The sequence below is a fragment of the Orbicella franksi genome, chromosome 1, assembly GCF_964199315.1.
Source record: "Orbicella franksi chromosome 1, jaOrbFran1.1, whole genome shotgun sequence".
Taxonomy (NCBI): domain Eukaryota; kingdom Metazoa; phylum Cnidaria; class Anthozoa; order Scleractinia; family Merulinidae; genus Orbicella; species Orbicella franksi.
In genome coordinates, this window is record NC_138145.1 from 4461232 (window position 1) to 4480881 (window position 19650).

Here is a 19650-nt window from a genome sequence, read left to right on the forward strand (position 1 = left end):
ATTGTCCACTGTAGCAACAAACGATACTTTATTACGCGTGCAAAATGATTAAACAGGGATGTGCTCAAAAAATTACAAATATTTCATTAAAAATTCAGCAAGGATGCAAAGTTGTTTTGTTTCTGCCGATATATGTTACATCATTTGGCAAGTGTTAACCTGCAACTGATTGTTTGCATTTCCATGGAACATGAAATAAATCACACGTACATTTTACAACAAATGGGTGATAGAACTCACTTTCACGCAAATACAAGGGCCAGATGGTCGGAAGACAGTATGTTGATCGAGAAGTAACGCTAAATGTCAGTTACATGGAGTACAAGCTGCATTTAAGCAGCAATAGAAGGTGAATTTGTTACCATCGAAATCGTGTTAATTGTCGCATTTTTTATCCACTTAGTGAATGTGCTCCTTCAAAATCGTTTTACGTGCTATCAATTGGTGAGAACATCTTTTACACAGTCGGCCTTCGGCGTTCAGGCTTCGTGTGCCGTCGATGCAGACCTGGACCCTACTACAGATGCTCTAACTGCAGTCTTTGCGCAGCTGGATTTTATAGCGATATCGATGGCATGTATGGTTCATGTCTTCTCTGTCCTGCAGGTAACTTAGAGTACTATCGAGTAAAATGACCAACAAGCAGTCCGTCGTGGTTTGGGCAGACCACGCGATCTAAAGTAAGGCATTCTCGTATGTACCCTGCAAGACAGAGATTCCCTTCTCTTTTTCCTCTCTGAGAGACGAGAGAGAATTTAATTAGCTGCCGTTCACAATCAGGCGCGAGTAAATTAAACCTACAGGCTTTTGACAAGTTTTAAAACTTCAGTCACGCTTGACGTTTATAAGACTGCCGACAATATCTGCTGTCTTTTGATTGGTTGCAAATTGCAATTGGCCGCTGCACTGACATGGGTTGGTCACGCACGCATCAAAGTTCCAAATTTCGTCTGATAAATAACTGGCAATCTTTGATTTCTGGCTGTTCACAACGTTCCATCAACTACTGCTGTACAGTAATTTACCTTTGCCAGTTATTTTTTTAATAATCTTTATTGGGAATGTATATACACAAATATATCTAAAATAATAAAAGCAACAAAAGAAAAAGAAAAGAAAAAGAAAAACCGGAGGATAATTACCAAAAGGTAAAGCGCGAAAGGGACGAGGGTATCCATACGAGGCGCAATATGTGCTCTCGAAGAAGCTGGATGTGAATCCAAAACAGTCAATTTCGGTTTAATCCTCTTTTTCCTTTTCGCTTAGTACCTTGTAAAACTTCTCGAAATTGTTGCTGCTTCTATGAAAAATTAACCGTGAAAAAGTCAGAATACAAGTACAGTCGCCGCTATCACGCTGACGCAGTTTGCGCATGCATGACAGGTCATCGAGCGGCTAATATTGTTTCTCGATAAGCAGAAAAGAAGAGATATCTGTCTTGCGGGGTATCTCGCATGCAATAAAGCCGGTAGGCTAGTGACGTCATTTAAGGGTCCATCAAATGTCCCGAGAACATCACAAAGGTTACAATCAGAGATATTTAACAAATAGATTCCACGTTGCTGTGCGTCTGTTCAGTAGTAGACCACAGATGACGTCAAAATGCGGTAAGAACAAAAAAGTGGCACACGAGGCGATAGCCGAGTGTGTCACCGGCAACATGGAATCTATTTGTTTTACGCAATAACGAAGCAAACTACTACAGATAAAGCTTTTATATTTCAAAATCTTTCAACATAACTCGAAAGCCGGTCTTTGCCCCCTTTCATTGGCTAACACGAAAAAAAGCCATTTGACGTAATCTATTTTCTATACAAAATAAAGCAATCTCATTGGTTGCTATGCCTAGAAAAGAATTGTGATTGGTCCAGGAAAATCACGCCACTGTCAAACTTGACTCGAGCCTGGCCTCTCGTGGAATGAAAACTTTCAGCGAAAGCAGAAATCAACTTCTAAATCTACAAAGCTTAAAGAAAATGCTGGACAAGTTAAGTCAGTTTTTGTCATCAAAGCAGCCTTGTAAGCCGAAAAGCTTGGACGTTGCCTTGAATATTGCAGGAGTTGAAAAAATACGCTCGGAAAACTTGCGGTTGCGGTCAACACTAGAGGCCATTCGATTCAAGTTTTGGATGAAGGGAGCGTTAGCGACGGTGTAAATTTGAGTCCTCTGTGGTAGGTGATTTTCAAATTAGTTTGATATAATGTCGGAGACAAATTATGGCTGCGATACAGTTGGCCGTGAGCTGTAGGGAGCTATATTTTGTTCGCTGCTGTGCACTGAAACGAATTGGAACATTCGCGTCAGAGAGCAAGGTGATGTTTTGATTTTTCATTCGTGACATCAATCTGTGTCAACAATTATTTTGAGACAGAGACAAGTTGAACTTTTTAAATAAATTCACCTCATAACCATTTTGTATACTGGGTTTTTAAATTCGAGACAAAGCAATGATTTCTTCCTTAAAGTAAGCTCAATTTCAAAACCAACTTTGTGTTTGGTTTAGTCTCGCTCGACCGCCAACTGGGACTGCTCGAGTATTTTTTCTGAGTCACTTTCTAGGAAGCAAACGGCTTTTTCTTCATTCTTTCTGCTTCTCGTACCTGTTCAATGCATCGACAAGAATTTTTGTGCCATATCTTTCGCCCAGTGAGTCACGTAAAATATTATCCAAATTCTTAAAACTTTCCGCCATTTTAAAACACAGAGGGAAAAACTTTGTAATGATGACGTCAATCGTGCGTCTGTCCTTTAACAGAACTTCGGCGAGAACCAATGATAATGTGAGAATAACTTGGGTTATTATATAAACTGTAATAGACGCTGCTATAGTGACCTACATAAGGCTACAACGACAACTATTCAGCTTTAGAAAACAGCCCCAAGAAAATACGCGCGCCGATTGGTTAAAAATCGTGTTTCTATTAAGGAATTAGATTATGAGCTCGAGATTTCTATCGCATGATAGATGACGAGGTCGCAGCCCGAGTCAGCTATCACGCATAGAAATCGAGAGCGAATAATCTAATTGGTTTAGTATAAATCTACTAGTCGTTAAAAACTTTATCTAAATCCTCTTCACAGACACTTCGAAAACGCCAAGAAGCGGCCGTCACTTTGTTAACAGGGGCACAATGCTACGGCGCTACACACTATCTATCACAGAATAGATAGTGAATAGCGTAGCCAATCAGAGAACGTCATTCGTGGTAGAACGCTAACAGATTAATACCAAAACTCGATAGAAACACAGAACAAGCACGAGCGGTTGACGTATTGATGGCGTAAGCTAAGAGAATTTACATTTTGATGATCAACTAAGTAAACAAGTTGCTTTCCCTTTTTTCGTCGCGGTGTTTTCTAAAAGAAATAGAAACCATGTTCTCCGTGTTTCTACCGATTTATAGAAACACCCGTGAAAATTTGGGAGAGCTCAAAAAAGCTGTGGAAACACTCGCCTGCGGCTTTTGGTCCCACAGCATTTCTTTTTCTACCAAACTTCCACTCGTGTTTCTATTAAACAATTAGATAGTGAGCTCGAGATCTCTATCGCGTGATAGTTGACGAGGGCACAGCCCGAGTCAACTAGCAATCAAGAGCGAATAATCTAATTGTTTTAGTATAAATCTATTAGTCGTTCAAAACTTTATCTAAATCCTCTTCACAGATGCTTCGAAAACGCCAAGAAGCGGCCGTCATTTTGTTAACAAGGGCACGCTGCTCCGCTACTCACTATCTATCACAGAATAGATGGTGAATAACGTAGCCAATCAGAGAACGGCATTCGTGATAGAACGCTAATAGATTTATACTAAAACTCGATAGAAACACGGTACATGTTTTCTATTTCTTAAATATACACAATATTCAGCTATATGAGCAATATTCAGCTATATATGGATGTCTTCTTGGCCTGATTTAGAAAACAGTTAAATCGTTTTTCTTACCGATCACATGCATGAATCACTCAAATAGTTTTTCCTATGTCAGCTTTGATGTGGAATAATGTAGAAACAGAGGCGAAAACATGCTAACAATCAAAACTTCGCGATCGCACCCTTCTAGTAGTTTATTCCTTCTAAGCCATACTAAGATACATTGTTGCTGTCTCAACAGGAGGTTTCTATCAAGACCAAATGGGGCAAGTTGACTGCAAACTATGTAGTAATGGTACTTTTGTCGCCGAAAAAGATCGCCCTGCTACAAGTGCCGTTAGCTGCCGGGCATGCCCATATGGTAGGGAATGTGTTTCTGGTTCGGCTCTTTATATTACGACAGCGATTTTCACTTGTCAAGGAGTGTCGAAAGTAATTCGCACTTTTTCTGGTTTTGCATGAGTACGCTATGTGATTGGTTTGCGAATTAGCCCACGTTGTCATCTGATTTTAACGTAGGTATCTGCATGTAAGTTCTTAGAGTGTTCATCGGTTCGCTATACCGTAACTTGTGATTGACCAAAATGTTATACACAGGGGATGCCATTTTGCTCTAGACTAAATCATATACCGTCCTACCACAAGTGCCGTTCACTTAATGGCTATTCTACTCAAAATCAATACTGTGGTAGATAGTGAGTAGCCTGTCAGTGTCCGATTGTTAACAAAATAGCCTCCGCTTCTTTGTATTTACGATTTGTCAGTGAAGAGGATTAGATAATTTACTAGTTAAGCTTAAAGGACTTGTAGATTTACACTAGACTAGCCTTCGCACTAGACTATTAGCTCTCGATTTCTATGCGTGATAGGAGACTCGGAATGCGCCCTAATTAACTATTACGATTGAATTCTCGCCCTCATAATATGATTGTTAAATTTAACTGACTCAGATTTGTTCACACTTATAGTTTTAAAAGTAATTATTTTCCTTTCATCAGGAACTCTATCGAATGAGACCGCTGGTTATCGTGCATGCAGATGCTTGCACAATTTCTATCGCTTGGATCGATTTGGAGCCTGTTCAGCTTGTCCCGCTTATGGTTTTGTTTGTGAGAACGATACAGCGATTCTCGCGCCGAATTACTTTTGGAAATGGTACGACCAAACTCTGAAGGAGCGTTATGATAACTTTGTTAGCAACATCCACTCTTGGGGACCTGAATACAACAACACCTTTTCCACGTTTACGACTTCACTACCAAAACCAATAAAATGTCCTCATGCCAATTCCTGCAGGGGAGGGATTAACTCAGAATGCCAAAAAGGATATCAAGGCACCCTATGTGCTTCTTGTACCAATGGCTTTTACCTCCGATTTAACACCTGTCTAAAATGTCCGCGGTTAACCGTGACTATAATTTCATCCATTTTGTTGGTTGTACTCTTTGTTGCTGTGTTTCTGATGGTTCTTTGGGGAGACTCAAAGCACACTGAGAATGATCGAACCATTGCAGATATCATCATGTCCTGCTTTAAAATAGTGATTGGATTTTACCAAGTTATGGCTGGTATCTTCTCGGCGTTGGCGAGAGTTCGATGGCCGGTAGCTTTGATCTCTATGGAAAAATATCTCAACTTGTTCGAAGGAAATATTTTGCAGTTTGCTCCATTGAGCTGCATTCATTCTGGATTTCGACTAGATCATTTTGTGAAATTCTTAGGGGTCATCTCTCTGAATGTCTTCTTTGTTTGCATAATTCTTCTTTACCTCTTCTTTAGAGAGAGGTGCATCAAAAACAAGGTTGATTGCCTTGATAGCGAGAAACTACGAGCCGTTTCGAGTTTGAAAAAATCCTGCTATCGGAACATTTTTCTGCTTTTACTGACTTCTTATCCAACAACAAGTAAAACAATTATCCAAACTCTGCCTCTTCCTGGTGCATGTGTAGAGACGTGTTTCACAGATGAAAAGAGTCAATGTTATTTCCTCCTGAGAGCGGACTACTCCATACAATGTTTTACTTATCGTCACAACTTTTTCTGGCCCATTGCTGCTGTGTTTTCATTTTATCCTTTGGGATTTCCACTTCTGCTGTTGTTTCTCATGTACAAATACCGCGATTCACGGGAAGAAGAAGAAATTTCTTTCGGCTTGAGAGTTTTCTTTGAAAACTATAAGAGGAAATTTTGGTTTTGGGAGATAACAGAGATGTATCGTAAGCTGATTCTTATTTCACTGGTGTTTCTCTTTGGATCTGAAAGTCTTTCTCAAATTGGCTTCACCATGCTGACAGTGAGCGCATTTGGAGTGGCGTACACCTTCTTCCGGCCAATAAAGGGAAAGTTTGAAGATCGACTGCAAACGTTTGTGCTGTGGGTCATTTTCTTTGATGTTTGCCTTGGTGCAATATATACAAACTGGAGACCAGACCACCAAGACCAGATGGAGAACGACTCCGTCGTTTTGAATGTCATTTTTGTGCTCCTTAACGCCTCTGTGTTGCTATTTGCCATTGGTAAGTGCATGGGCTAAAGTGGTATTCTTCTTTAGGTACCATTCACTTTCTTTGTCGGTTTTGACTATGTTTGAACCAGTTTTGGTGTTTTTTTTAAATATATTTTTTCATGATGTAATCCAAGATAAGGAAACATAAGAAGATGGCGACCATTCCTAAATAGTAATTATGACGTTGTTTCCAAGTTATATATGGGTTATTACAAAGTTTAAGTGACCACGACAGCAACGGCAAGGACAACGTCGATTAACAAAATGGCTTTGTATTTTAACTACGAATCTCAAGATACTCTAAAGTCATTAATTTTTTTTTCACTGTCAAAGCCATTACGAAGCTGAATCTGGGACAAAGAGATAAACTTGAAATCAAAATTAAAAAGGAAATAAGCCGTCGTGGTTCACGTTCTCCAAATAATGCACAATTTGGCCATTTCACGTTGTTGTCTTGAAGAGGACGGCAAGGAAATGTACCAAGAATTATAACGTCCGTGCACAGCCCCGGGGGGGGGGGGGGGGGAGACTCCGGTATAACAAGAACGGGGTGCTCGTGGGAAATTTTGAAAAGAGCCTCTAAAAGGTACCAAGACCCTGCTTTGTGGACATTGCTTGAAATGCTTTTCACCCCTAAGAGGTGCTTAGTCCACTTCAAGCATAGGGCCTCCGCTGCAGCTTTCCACCAGACACGGTTTTGTGCAGTCCGTTTCACTTGATTCCATGTCATCCCCAAGTCCTCATGCTCCTTCTGTACAGTCCTCCTTCACGACGTCCTCGGTATGCCTTTCCTCCTAGCCCCTTAGCTGAGGCGGCCCTTCAAGGGACAGGCAGATGATGTTGGTGGAAGGTTTCCTTAGAGTGTGGCCAACCATTTCCATTTCCGTCTTCATATGATAACTTAACTTCCCTCCTGCCTGGTACGCTGCCACAAATCCTCATTAGAGATCTTGCTTGGCCCCCTCTAAGATGTACCGGAGTCTGCAGTTGATGAAATTCTGGAGTTGGGCGCTAATCTACTTTGTTAGACTCCAGGTCTCGGATCCATAAAGCAGAACTGACTTCACATTGGAATTGGAGATCTTCGTCACAGAGAGATGAACTTTGATCTCCATATTGGTCTTAAAATGGATAAAGCAGCTTCTGCCTTCCTGCACCCAGTTTCAACATCTTCCTCAGTGCCGCCCTTGGTGGTGATAAGGGTGCCTAGGTATGTGAAGGCTGTTACCCGTTCCAGAACCTCTCCTTCCAAGCTGATGTTGCCGGTGTTTGCTGGGGACCGAATCCTCATCTCCTTGGTTTTGGCTGTATTTACCTTGAGTCCGACCCTGGCAACTTCTGACCCATCTGGGCGATCTTCTGACGTCCAAGTCGTCTAACGTCCGCAGTAGGGTAAGTTGGATCCTGTCTCATTATCACTAAGAATGTGACTCGACGAGGAAGAGAAGGGGCTGAGCAGGCATTTCTGGCGGACTCCATTACTCATGCTGAAGGGCTCTGTTATATAACCAGCATGTATGTAAGACCCTTGCTGGGAAGCAATCGTAAAAGACCTGGATCATCCTCAGGGATCCCGTAATGCTGCGAGACCTCCCGATCTACAGCCGGATCAAAGGTCTTTCCAAAGTCTACAAAAAACAGATATAGCCCAGTGTTCCATTCCAAGGCCTGCTCCACGATAATCCTCAGTGTAGCAGTCTGTTCAAAGCAGGATCTCTCCTTGCAAAATCACGCTTGCTTACAACGAAGTCTGTCATCAAGATAATCCTTAACCCTCTCTAGAATGATCTTACAAAGAACTTTGCTTGCAACAGAGTGGAGCAAGACGCCTTTCCAGTTCTTTTAATTTACAGGGGGAAGTTTACCCCTAAGAGGTACCAATTCTATAACAACACATTGTTTCCTATGCTATTTTTCTCTGCTCAACACCCTTAAATACCTCAAAAGCTATTGCTGTGGACCTTTTGAGGCTTAACACCCTAAGAGGTGCCAAAACCAAGGTCTTAACCTATAAAAGGTACGAAGAGCATCCCCGTCCTTTTTATATAGGAGTCCCCTTCTGTTGGCACAGCCATTGTTCTGCTTATTAAACCTTATATCCTTAACTTGTGAAACAAGAAAAAAAAACCTTCAGAATGTTTAATCATTGTTACACTGTTGGCATCGAACTTCCAACTTATCCTTTAAACTTATGGTAATTTTGATCCTGTTCGTCTCCAAAACCAAGGTGTCAACAGAAACCGTAGAGGAGTCTATTAAGAGGGCTGTCCAGCAAAAGCTTTATCTGTATAGGATCAAAATAACCTATACCTTTTGAAGGACATGATCAATGTTAATCTCATTGCTCCGATAATTGATTAATTGCACGTACATAAAATTAAAATAAAGTAATGGTAAAAAGTAAAGGAGAAAGAGTAATCATCGTTTCCAATTCCAGTGCAATGATCAGTTAAGGTATAACGCTATATATGCTGTACGAAAACGAGGCCCCGCAAATATACTATTATTACTAATATTACAATTTTGCCAGGTGAAGGTTTACTTCATGTGCGAATGTTTTGGAAAAAAGTTTCTTCGTGTCCAATGCGATGCTTCGGTTGCCTTCTCCGAGGAATTCTCAAAAATAAAGTGACCCGGATGTTCCACAGATTTTCAGCGCCAAGGACAGACCCACTGGATGACCAAGCATACTTAATTCAAGACTACACTTAATGGACAGTTTATAGCCACTTAACTTTGTTATGCGTTTTAAAACTTTTAGAGTATTACTAACAATATAAATTATGAAGACATCATTGATCATCGCACTTATGCACACAACTTAAGTAATTGTCAAATTAAGGCCTGAAAAGATATCCAGGCCTGAACGGGATTCGAGCCCATGACCTCTGGGATACCGGTGCAGTACTCTACCAACTGAGCTATCAAGCCATCTGGGAGCTGGTCACTTTGTGCGTTCGTAATATACCCGTAGATGGTGAAGAATTCATGTGAATATCTTTCATATATTAGTATACATTAAGTCAATTTGATAACTAATCAAATAATCGTTTGATTGATCGATCTACGTATAATCATTTTGTCGCAGAAAATATTCCTCAGATTGTTAAGTGTAGAAAATGATTCGTGCTTTCAGTAGCAAGAAAGGAATACTTAATCCTTAACAATGATTCCACAATTAAAATTTCTATGCATTACTTGTAGGAGCCATATAAAAATCAAGTGAATCGTTTAATGCTTCGAATTAAAATTGCTAAAAAGGTGTTTTCAGTTGCTGATCGAATCAACATGTCAAACGTTCATTGATGTACTGTATTACTTGTTTAGCTGATAATACTTTTACGCATTTTACGTTAGCTGGGTTCGAGTGTGCAGTCTCCAGTACAAGGGACTTTTTGTCCCTTGCTTGTGCACCTTCCCTCAGTGAATTTGCAAATATATCTCTAAATTCAAAGAGAATTATTTGGTCTATACAGCAGTTCATTGTTATGGCTATTAAAATATTGGTAATACCTAAAAAGGTTTTTTTTTTAACATTATTGTTAAGAATTTGGAAGATAGAAACTAAATTGACCTGACGATATTTTTGTAGCAGTTCCCCATCTGGTCTTTCAAACATTATCATTTTCCCAAGAAATGCGTCTCTTTCCATCACATACTGTGATTTATGGTTTGCATTCGTAGTCACCTTTGTTTTACTGTGCATGAACAAAACTTAAACATTTAATTTAGAAATGTTAAACGTCATTTAAGCATGATGAATCAGTTCTCTGTAAAAGCCTTGCAATATTTCCCGTGTTAATGTGTCTTTTATTTTCATTATATGTTCATAACTGCAATTCGTTTATTGATCTTAGTTAACCTTGCAAAGTTTTATGTCAGGCTATGTAAGAACTGAGTTAGGGAAAAATGAAAAGATGACGTATTCTCATTTTTCGAACATGAATTTATCATATAGGAGTATACAGGTGCAGGATGGTACCAGTACATTTTGTTATCAAGAGATTATCGTTGTAATAAAACGCCCATACTGACGGAATAGATCGTACCAGTCGGTCTAGTTCTTTGTGCTGGATATCGTGATGACAGACATTGATGTCACTGTCGCAAAGGGATTTCATGACCTTCATCTCTTGTCCTTAGCAGGGTCTTAAAATAGAGAGCGTTGCCCCACACAGGGTAGGGTTTTCATAGTATTTCTTTTTTCGAAACAGAATCAGGATTTCAAACTTTTAACGGCACCCCTATACCCAAACATGGGTCAAGTACCACTCCCCCCCGACCCACGCAATACTACTTTAAACTAAACGAGTTCCAGTAACTCACTTTTGTTGTCGACATCTACTGTATAGTATTTAATCAAAGTATGTCATGATGTTCCCCATCATGACAATCTCAGAGAATAAGCGAAGGACACCAGGAGAGCTACATAAACAATAGCCTCCATTTGGCGCGAAAATACGCTCAGATATTTGTCCGCGGACATTATCTGTTCCGAGAGGCGAACAGTTTTCCGAGAGCTTAGCTCGAAGAAAACTGTGAGCTTTGAGGAACAGATAATGTCCAAGGACAAAATCCAAGCATATTTTCATTATAAATGGAGGTTATTGCGTTCATTATTCGTCAAATCTTTTTCGCAACACGCGCAGTCTTGAAAATCGAGGAATATCACTCGGATGTTCCCAACACGGAACAGATAATGTCCGGGGACAAATATCCTAGCATATTTTCGCGCCAAATGGACGCTATTGTTTATTTAGACCCCCTTCCCCAAAGCTATTACAAACAGGAGCGCATCACCTGGAGCCTTCATCTCCCATACAAACCCTATCAGACAACTTGTGCGCGTATCTTTTTATTTTTAAAAACCGCGGGGCTCTTTGATTCACGCGCGCTATTCGAACGGCCAATCAGAACAAAGATATCGTTTAGGGTCACGAGCTAGATTCGACAAAAACTATTACAGGAATGGCGGAAAGCGTGGCCAATGTATCCAGTGAAGGCAGTGAAAGCTCAGATTATGACGAGATCTCTTCATCAGAATTTTTATTATTATTATTTTAATTTATTGCAATAACATTACATTAGATACGAAAAAAAAATGCCTACTCTACTTACAATGTTAACGTAACTTACAATTTAAAAATACCGGTACCAACAAAACTTACAATACTAACATTATTTGCAATTTGTTAATATCTTGCATTACTTTCATGTAGGGGGTTAGCTACAATAGGAGGCTTTCTCACATATTGATTTGTGACTTAAATTTCTGTTTCTCAATCTTAATTTTGTTTGTCAAAATCGCTAACAAGGCACCGAAATGAAACTCTTCTTCTTTTCTTGAGGCAGTATATAAATAATATTTGGCTATAATCCAGCAGAGGTTTAAGCCAAGATGACGAGCGAAGTGATCTGTCACGCCATATATTAATTCAATTTTATCGAGAGTGTTAATTCCGTTTTAGGAGCTTCACCAATTAGTAAAGAGAGACCAAAAAAGCCGAGCTTCGGAACAGGTAACAAAAAGATGGGTTCGCGTTTGTCTTTCTACACAGAGGTGACATTTATCATGTTCCTTGATTGAATCTCTAAAAAGTGTTGAATTTGTGGGTAGAAATGTGATGAATTATTTTGTATTGGAAAATGGCGAGTCTAGTGTCTTTGGTAATATTAAACGGAAGGCTATAAATGAATTTTATTGTATGTTCTTTTAGACTGGCTTCTTTCATCCTTCTTTCGGCTGTAGGCGTAACGAATCTACTCTTAACAAAGAATTTAGTTGCTGATCTGCAAGAGAGTTTATCTGAAGATATCTTATCCTTCTCAGAACGTTTTTCCAAAGGTTCAGTAACATTTCCTTTAAGAATATTGATCCATTTTTGAGGGACTGCGTGACATAGGCAGAAATAGTTTAAGAAGTGTGTTTTAATTTTGAACTTGCTGCAGAATTCCTCAAAAGTTAGAATCTGTTACCTTGAAAAAAGTCTTCAATTTTAGTTAATCCAGCATCGTGCCATTTTTTGTAATAAATGGAATATTCTTCTATCTTAATGTGATGGTTGTTCCAAACAATTTCATTTAATACCTGCTTTTTGGTATTAGGAGTACTGCAGTTAATTTTCTGCCAGGCGCACAAAGCTTCTTTGTAAAAATCAATCAGTATATCAACTTAAAAGCAGCTTTAAATCAAAATTACACTGCAGAAGAAACAGACCACCAACAGGTTGTAGGTAGGAAAGAGGGATATGACTCCAACTTGTGGTTCCATTGTTGTCACTTAATCTTCTTACCCAAACAACTTTAAGCGCTTCATTGATTATTTGAAAATCCGGCCTGTCTAGCCCTCCCTGCTCTTTCGGCCCTAACATTGTTCCGTATTTAATTTTAGCTTTCTTGTTCCATACAAATTGAGTAATTGCTTGATTTACCATGGCGATGAATTTTATTGGAAAAGATAGGACAGACGTGTTATAAACGAGTTTGGAGATCGCTAAGGATTTTAGAATCGTTATGCGACCATAAAGTGTAAGGTTTCTAGGATACCACAATTTAAGGAGGCTTTTCATATTGGTTAGTTTCTGTTCAAAATTCTTATTGTAAACGATTTCATCAATATACGAGAAATTAATTCCCAGTGCGAGTATAGAGTTAGCTGGCCAAGCAATTCCCAGAGGTTTTGCTGCGTTTTTGCGGCTTGCGCCTAACCACATTCCCTCAGTTTTATTTTTATTTATTTCTAGGCCAGAACATTGTTGAAAGTTTGACAAAAGTTTGAATAAATTTGTTGCAGATTTCGTGTCAGAGACAAAGGCAGTTGTATCATCAGCATACTGCAGCTGGGATAATTTAAATTCTTTGTCATGAATTTTTATTCCTTTGATGGCGTTGTCATTTCTAATGGCATTAGCTAAAATTTCCGCGCATAGAACAAAAAGAGAGCCTGAGAGCGGACAACCTTGACGGACACCCTTTTCCAGTTTGAAAAACTCAGATGCGAATCCGTTGTTAATAAAACAGCTGGAGCAATCGGTGTAAAAAGTTCTAATCCACTTTAAATGCATGTGCCAAAGTTTATAGCTTGCTGCGCCCTGAAGAGGAAGTTCCAATCCCCCGTATCGAAAGCATTTTTTTTAAATCAATAAAAATGGCCAAACCAGGTATACCTTCTAGTTCTGTTACCTTCATGATGTCTGTGATTAGCCGTATATTTAGACAGATGTACCGGCCTTTGACAAATCCGGTTTGGTCTTCCTTGACAATGATTGGAAGAACACTCGAAATCCTGTGTGCTATAACTTTGGTAGCAATTTTGTAATCAGCATTGAGTAAACTTAAGGGTCTCCAGTTTTCAAGGAATGACTTGTCTTTCCTTTTTTTGTATCACTTTGATAATGCCCTATTTTTGCGTTATACTCAGTTGTCCGTGTTCATGTGCGTAGTTGAGACTTTGTACCATTTCTTCTCCTAGCAAAGACCAGAACCGCAAATAATATTCTACAAAAAGGCCATCTGTTCCTGGGGTTTTATTTTTGGAACACTGTTTTAATACGAGAAAGCACTCCTCGTTGAGAAGCGGACGCTCAAGTTCCTCTTTTTAAGTTGCTTCGAGTTTAGCAATATTTGAATTTTCAAAGAATAGCTTATAATTCAAGTCGTTAGAGTGCGCCGCAGTATATAGGCTTTTATAGAACATTTTTCCTCGTTCTAGGATTGTATTAGGATGGTTGATCTCCATATCGTCGTTTGTTTTAAGCTTTGAAATGCGTGATTTACAATGTTGTCTTTTTTCCATATTCAGAAAATATTTAGTGTTTTTTTCGCCATTTTCATGCAAAGTATCCTGCTTCTTATTATAGCACCTTCTGTTCTGTATTCAGCAATCGCATTATATTCTGCTCTGAGACGGTAAAGTTTTGATATGTTTTCTTTTGCTCTGTCAGTCTTTAGGTAGTTCATCAAATGATCAATTTGTTGTTGGAGGTGCTTTTCGGTATTCCGGCCTTCCCTGTCTTCTCGTTTTGTATATTGAACACAGAAACCTCCCACCTCCATTTTAATCATTTCCCAGTATAGGCCTTTGTCGTCCAAATAATCATGTTTTGTTTGAACTCCGGTATCTTACTCGAAAGATCCTGTACGAACCTTTCCTTGAAAGAGAGTTATTTATCTTCCAAAAACCTGGACCTCGTTGAACGTACTCTTTTGATTGCAGGTGAAGAGTTATTGCAGAATGATCTGATATTGTTGAGGTGACGATTCCGGAATCTGTCACAAGCGCTGACAATTCTTTTGAAACCAGCCAGTAATCTAGCCTGCATTGCACTTTCAACGAGTTATTGCGCCATGTGTATTGTGATGTTCTGGGATGTTGTAATCTCTTCATCAGAATTAAGCACATCTTGTGGAAATAGTAGTGAGGTTACAGTCGTGGTAAAGGAAAAGGACCAGCAAGAACAGCAAAAACATCGAAGGGTAATGCGTCTTCCACCAAGTCCGCGCCGTCCAGAAAAAAGCGAAAGGTAGAAGATAAGTTAAATGCTGAGCAGACGGAAGAGCTTACGTCCTGGATCCTCTCTTCAGAGGAAGCGTGGAAGTGGCAATGCAGCTGCGATCAACTCTGTTAAGTGACTTACGCGTTAATGGCGAGTTCGAACGCTTTGCTAAAGAGTTATTGTCTGATGCTCAAAAGCAACATTTTCAGTTGTTTTTGAGTGGAGTTTGTCGCAAGTTTTTAACTCTAGCACAAGAATCATATAAAAGTAACATTCCAACCTACAGGAACGCGGCCTTTTCAGTTGCCTAGATGAAGCCTTTATCTAACTTCCATCCAGGAAAATCAACTCAAGAACGAATGATCGTAGAGAGGATTCTGAAGAATTCAAACGACGAGTTCTCTGCAGCTGCCGTCCATGGCTTCTTGGATGTTATTCATGAACGTGTGTATCAGTGATCCACGATCGTGTGCGCTCAAGGAAAGCAGAAACCGAAAACACGGAAACACGCGAAGTAAGATCTCACTTGAAGGAAGAGTCGAGTGATTTCTTGTATTGATACTGTGGAGCTCTCCACCGCATGATTAAACTATTGCAGGGAATAAAGGACGTGGAGAATTGTTGGATAAAAGGAAGCCAGTCGTGCGAAGGAGAGTGAATCCCCTATATAGGCCTTCTACCTAAGATAATCCCTCTTAGTTATTTTTAGACATTGTACCCAGTTCTTCCTTGGATATCACTCGTGCGTTGGATGTCAAGTTATGTGGAGGATCTGTTGATGTCGTTTCGTTTCGCCTCGTTTCAAAGCAAAGGAAAACCTCCAACGCTGTGGGGATGTCTTCTTTGATTTGTGATTAAAAGCAAAGGAGCTTCGGCTCTCGGTATGTTTTTAACATTTAGAAACTTTAATTGGAGTTTAAATAAGAGACGATTTCCCCTGCACGACTGAATGAACGGCAGAGAAATGTTTAGACAAACGAGTGCAAAGCAAACAAACGCCCAAACACAAGCTAGACAACCGTACAAACAGATGGTCGAAAGTGCACGCAGACGCTAGCAAAAGGCAGTTTAAGCACTAACGGCAACAACGCCAAAGGCATCGTCCATTGAAAAACGACTTAATATTCAACCTACGAATCTCGCGAGAATTTAGATTCATGCAGTTTGTCTATACGGTCAGAAATATCCCAAATAGGATATGTAAGACAGCGTCAAAATTAGAAAAAGAAATTTTATAAATTGGCCGTCGTATAGTAACGTTCTCTCGAATATGTAGAATGTGGCTATTTAACGTTGTTGTTTGGTGACCTTTTGTAAACAACGATAAAAAAAAAAAATGAACAAAGAATTATAACGCACGCTTACACAGCCTTGTACTCGTTTCTGTTGCCGCCGGTTAAAGTTTGTTGAATTAAACTTCCTAAAACCGAATAAACGCCCAAATGATGAACAGCCAAACAAGCACAAAACAAACGAAGGCCCGGCCGAACAAAAAGATAGCTGAGAGTGCAGAAAACAGCTCTGCTGTGAAACGAAATCAAAACATACCATAGACTGCAAAACAGTCGTATTTTTTTTGCGAATGCGGGCGACGGTCAATATTCGAACGAAAGGTCTGAAACGAATGTAAAAACGGCGAGGGAGAATGGTGGTATTTGGACTCGTCAGCTTACAGTCAATTGAGCTCTTTCTTCACTGGAAATCTTGACAATTGCACGTTTTAAATAATAATACTTTGCAAACGAGGCTCTATGTTTATTCACAGGCTTTGGAAATAAAGTGCATACATGTTTATTTTGAGACTGTATTGGAAAAAATACATACTCCTTACTAACCTCGTCATCTCGGTCCGTACTGTAAGTTACGGACCGAGTTTTTTCACGGTCGATTTATGGTCCAATCGTGAAGCGCGCGGGCCATAAATAGTAAGTGGAAAACTGAGGATCCGTAACTTACAGTACGGACCGAGAAGGCCAGGTTATTAAGGCTAGATATTTACTATATCTCTATTGGGTTCGGGAACGATTTATATTCACGCGGAATAGCTTCGAATTTTTGACACACGTAGAAGGCAAAACGAGCCAATTTAAAATCGTTGTTAAGTTGTTAGCACGTTTTGATACGCAATTTAAAGTAAAATAGAGATTTTAACTTTTAATTGCTAGAAAAGTTAAGAACGCCTGGGGATAAGTCACAAAACATTTTGGTAACAAAAAAAGCTTTAAATTGTAGCGTACGACCCGCCAGGTTGACCAATCACAGTGCGCGTAGTAACTGAGAGATTCATGTATTTGCAACTTGGCAGACACTCACATGTTTTTCACGCTTTCTGGAAGGTGAAATCCTCCTTTAATGAAGTTGCTTTCCAGATTTCTGATTAAAAACAAGAAACAAAAACAGCAAAAAGGGAATTGAAACCATAGAGAACCAAAAAGGTGCAAAAACGGCGCGGTGAAATTTTTTTATGTTATCAAATTTTGATGAGCACGAAGAGATGCATTTTTTGGTTAAGTTTTAAATATATATATATATCGATGGGGTTCCGAGCCACCTTAAATATTCGAAAATTTAAGGTGGCTCCGAACCCCATGGACAGATTTTTTTTGATACCATGATTGTAGCATCAACTGATAAAGAATGATTATAATGACCCATCAAAAGCTGAGTCTTGGAAAGTGCTGGAAACTGTTTTGAGCGGCGGTCCTTAAAGCGTGTGTTACCGTGTTTTTAATTAATGCGAAACGTCCGTTTTAACATGGTTAACTTCAAGCTCAATTTTCCCCTCACGGGGTCAGCTTGAGCTAACTTCTCGATAAGTTATTGTTAACTGCAGACAAAATATTATCATGCCATGAGGTTTCTTAGGTAACTCAATTTTTGCCATTATTGCTCGAATGTTCTGCAGAAGTCATCTTAACATTATTCACATTATATGTGAAGATTTTGTACACGACAACTGAGTAGAGATATAGATCTGGTTGTAACTTTACGACTTACCTTGCGCCTTGCTGTCGATGACAACTGATAAAAACAATTCGTAATTAATTAAGTTACTGTTTATGTAATACATATTTTAAGAAAATAGCTCTTGTTCTGCTGTTTATCAGAAAGATATCAGAAAGATGGCTTTAATTTCGTGTTAAATTGTGACTCACAATAGTCCTCTCTATAGGAGGCAGAGTGGCCGAATGGTTAGGGCGCCGGACTTGAAATCCGGAGGTCGCGGGTACAAGTCCCGATCTGACCACTAAGCTGGAGTTGCTTCTCGGTAGATCCTAGTTCAACTCCTCGGTCATGCTTCTACATAGACAACTGGTCTGCCTCCCGCCAGTTGGGATTTTTAACCACGTTATGTTCATTTGCAATATTCGTTTCAACATTTGGTTTCAGTGGCCCTGAAAAGCCCTATTAGGGGAGTGGTCAATTACGATATATTATTATTATTATATTATCTCTCATTGACTCCAAGTTAATTTTGACATCATTTTGATTTCGCATGAAACAGATATCTTGTCAAATTTTTAATGCAAGGTTTACATATTGTGGCCAAAGACAAAAAAAAAAACAATTCATTGAGTCAACTGTGTTTTGGAAACAAAGAAGCATAACATAAAGCTTTTACATCATCTCTAGTGACGTCATATTCCGGAAAGTGTCTTCTGGAATAATCTTCAGCAAGTTCCTCAAGAGGCCTCTGAAAGAAAAATTGCATGGAAGCTTTGGGTATAGTTTGAAGATTATACTGCATTATATTCAATTTATCGACCAGCCACGGGCATAGTCTATATTTATTTAATCGTATTAATCGAGTGCAAGGACCCTGACCCCAGTAATGCCCCCGAAGACTCTTTGGTGCGTGCGAACTTCGCCTTACTGGGACAAAGGGCGAACCTTATGTGTAGTTAAGTTACTAAGTTGCAAAAGTTAACAAGAAGTTTATTATATGGCTCTCGTTAAGATCTTAAAATCATTTTCTAATTTAAAAAAATAATAATAATAATAGTAATAAATAGAACTATAGATATCGTAAATTAACGCTTTGGTTATAATTTTACTTACAGAACTTTTAGCGAATTGAGATTTCCAAAAGATTCTTGTGAAATGGAGTTCAAATGACACCCAGAGAGATCTCTAAAGGGAGAAGCATGGACATCACATGTAAAGCGACAACCGGTCAAGAAGCATTCGCAAAGGAGGTTTTGCACGGAACTTACAGCTTCACCGTGTTAAATGGAATATCACTTGGTATCTGCCCAGTAGTATTACATTTAACTCTGATACGTGTCTTGCGAAAAGGCGAACAGGTACATAGGGGTGGACAAACACTTTCACAAGCCACCACAAGCCACATGACGAAAACGATCTGCCTCAGAGTAATTAAGTACATCGCTTCAAAGCCAGCTCAGTTCCGGTGCGTTCTGCTGGAACACACACACACATATCAATTATTGGCGTCCGCTAAAGCTTCTTGTAGTATGTAAACAATTAATATTTGAGATCATTTTATACCCAGAAATGAATTACTTTCTCGACTTAAATGGCCGTTCTTTATTTTGGGGTCGGGTAGGGGGCATGATGCACGGTAACTATCTTACATGTATCATTTCTGGTACAGTAAACACCTGCATTTTTTTAACTCTGGCAAAATAGGTCCTTGTATTTTGGGGTAGTTATTAGCAATTTAAGCTAAGTGGGTTCTTAAATAGGTTCTTAATTTCTATGAAGGAGATATAGTTGTTGATTATCAGAAAAATAAATAAACTTGCGTTTAGTCGT

General features: G+C 39.3%; 2 protein-coding genes across 5 annotated transcripts in view; one reads left to right on the forward strand and one right to left on the reverse strand.

The window, feature by feature from the left end:
- Window positions 1–10653, forward strand: part of LOC145486414 (uncharacterized) — a 47642-nt gene extending 36989 nt beyond the window's left edge. For all 4 annotated transcript variants that reach the window (XM_081465100.1, XM_081465076.1, XM_081465090.1 and 1 more), the window contains 4 exons: window positions 404–606; window positions 4115–4234; window positions 4872–6389; window positions 8910–10653. In XM_081465100.1, the coding sequence (XP_081321226.1) occupies window positions 404–606; window positions 4115–4234; window positions 4872–6389; window positions 8910–9091 (2023 nt within the window). In that variant the 3' untranslated portion in view covers window positions 9092–10653. The remainder of the gene's footprint in view (window positions 1–403; window positions 607–4114; window positions 4235–4871; window positions 6390–8909) is intronic.
- A 7270-nt stretch (window positions 10654–17923) lies between these two features.
- LOC145482715 (leucine-rich repeat-containing protein 3-like) lies at window positions 17924–19635 on the reverse strand. Its single transcript, XM_081461359.1, has 3 exons — window positions 19089–19635; window positions 18934–19005; window positions 17924–18568 (listed from the first exon to the last, which is right to left on the reverse strand). Exons 1-3 carry the CDS (start codon window positions 19259–19261, stop codon window positions 18493–18495), a joined length of 321 nt encoding a protein of 106 aa, XP_081317485.1. The 5' UTR covers window positions 19262–19635; the 3' UTR covers window positions 17924–18492.
- Between the last annotated feature and the right edge of the window lie 15 nt (window positions 19636–19650).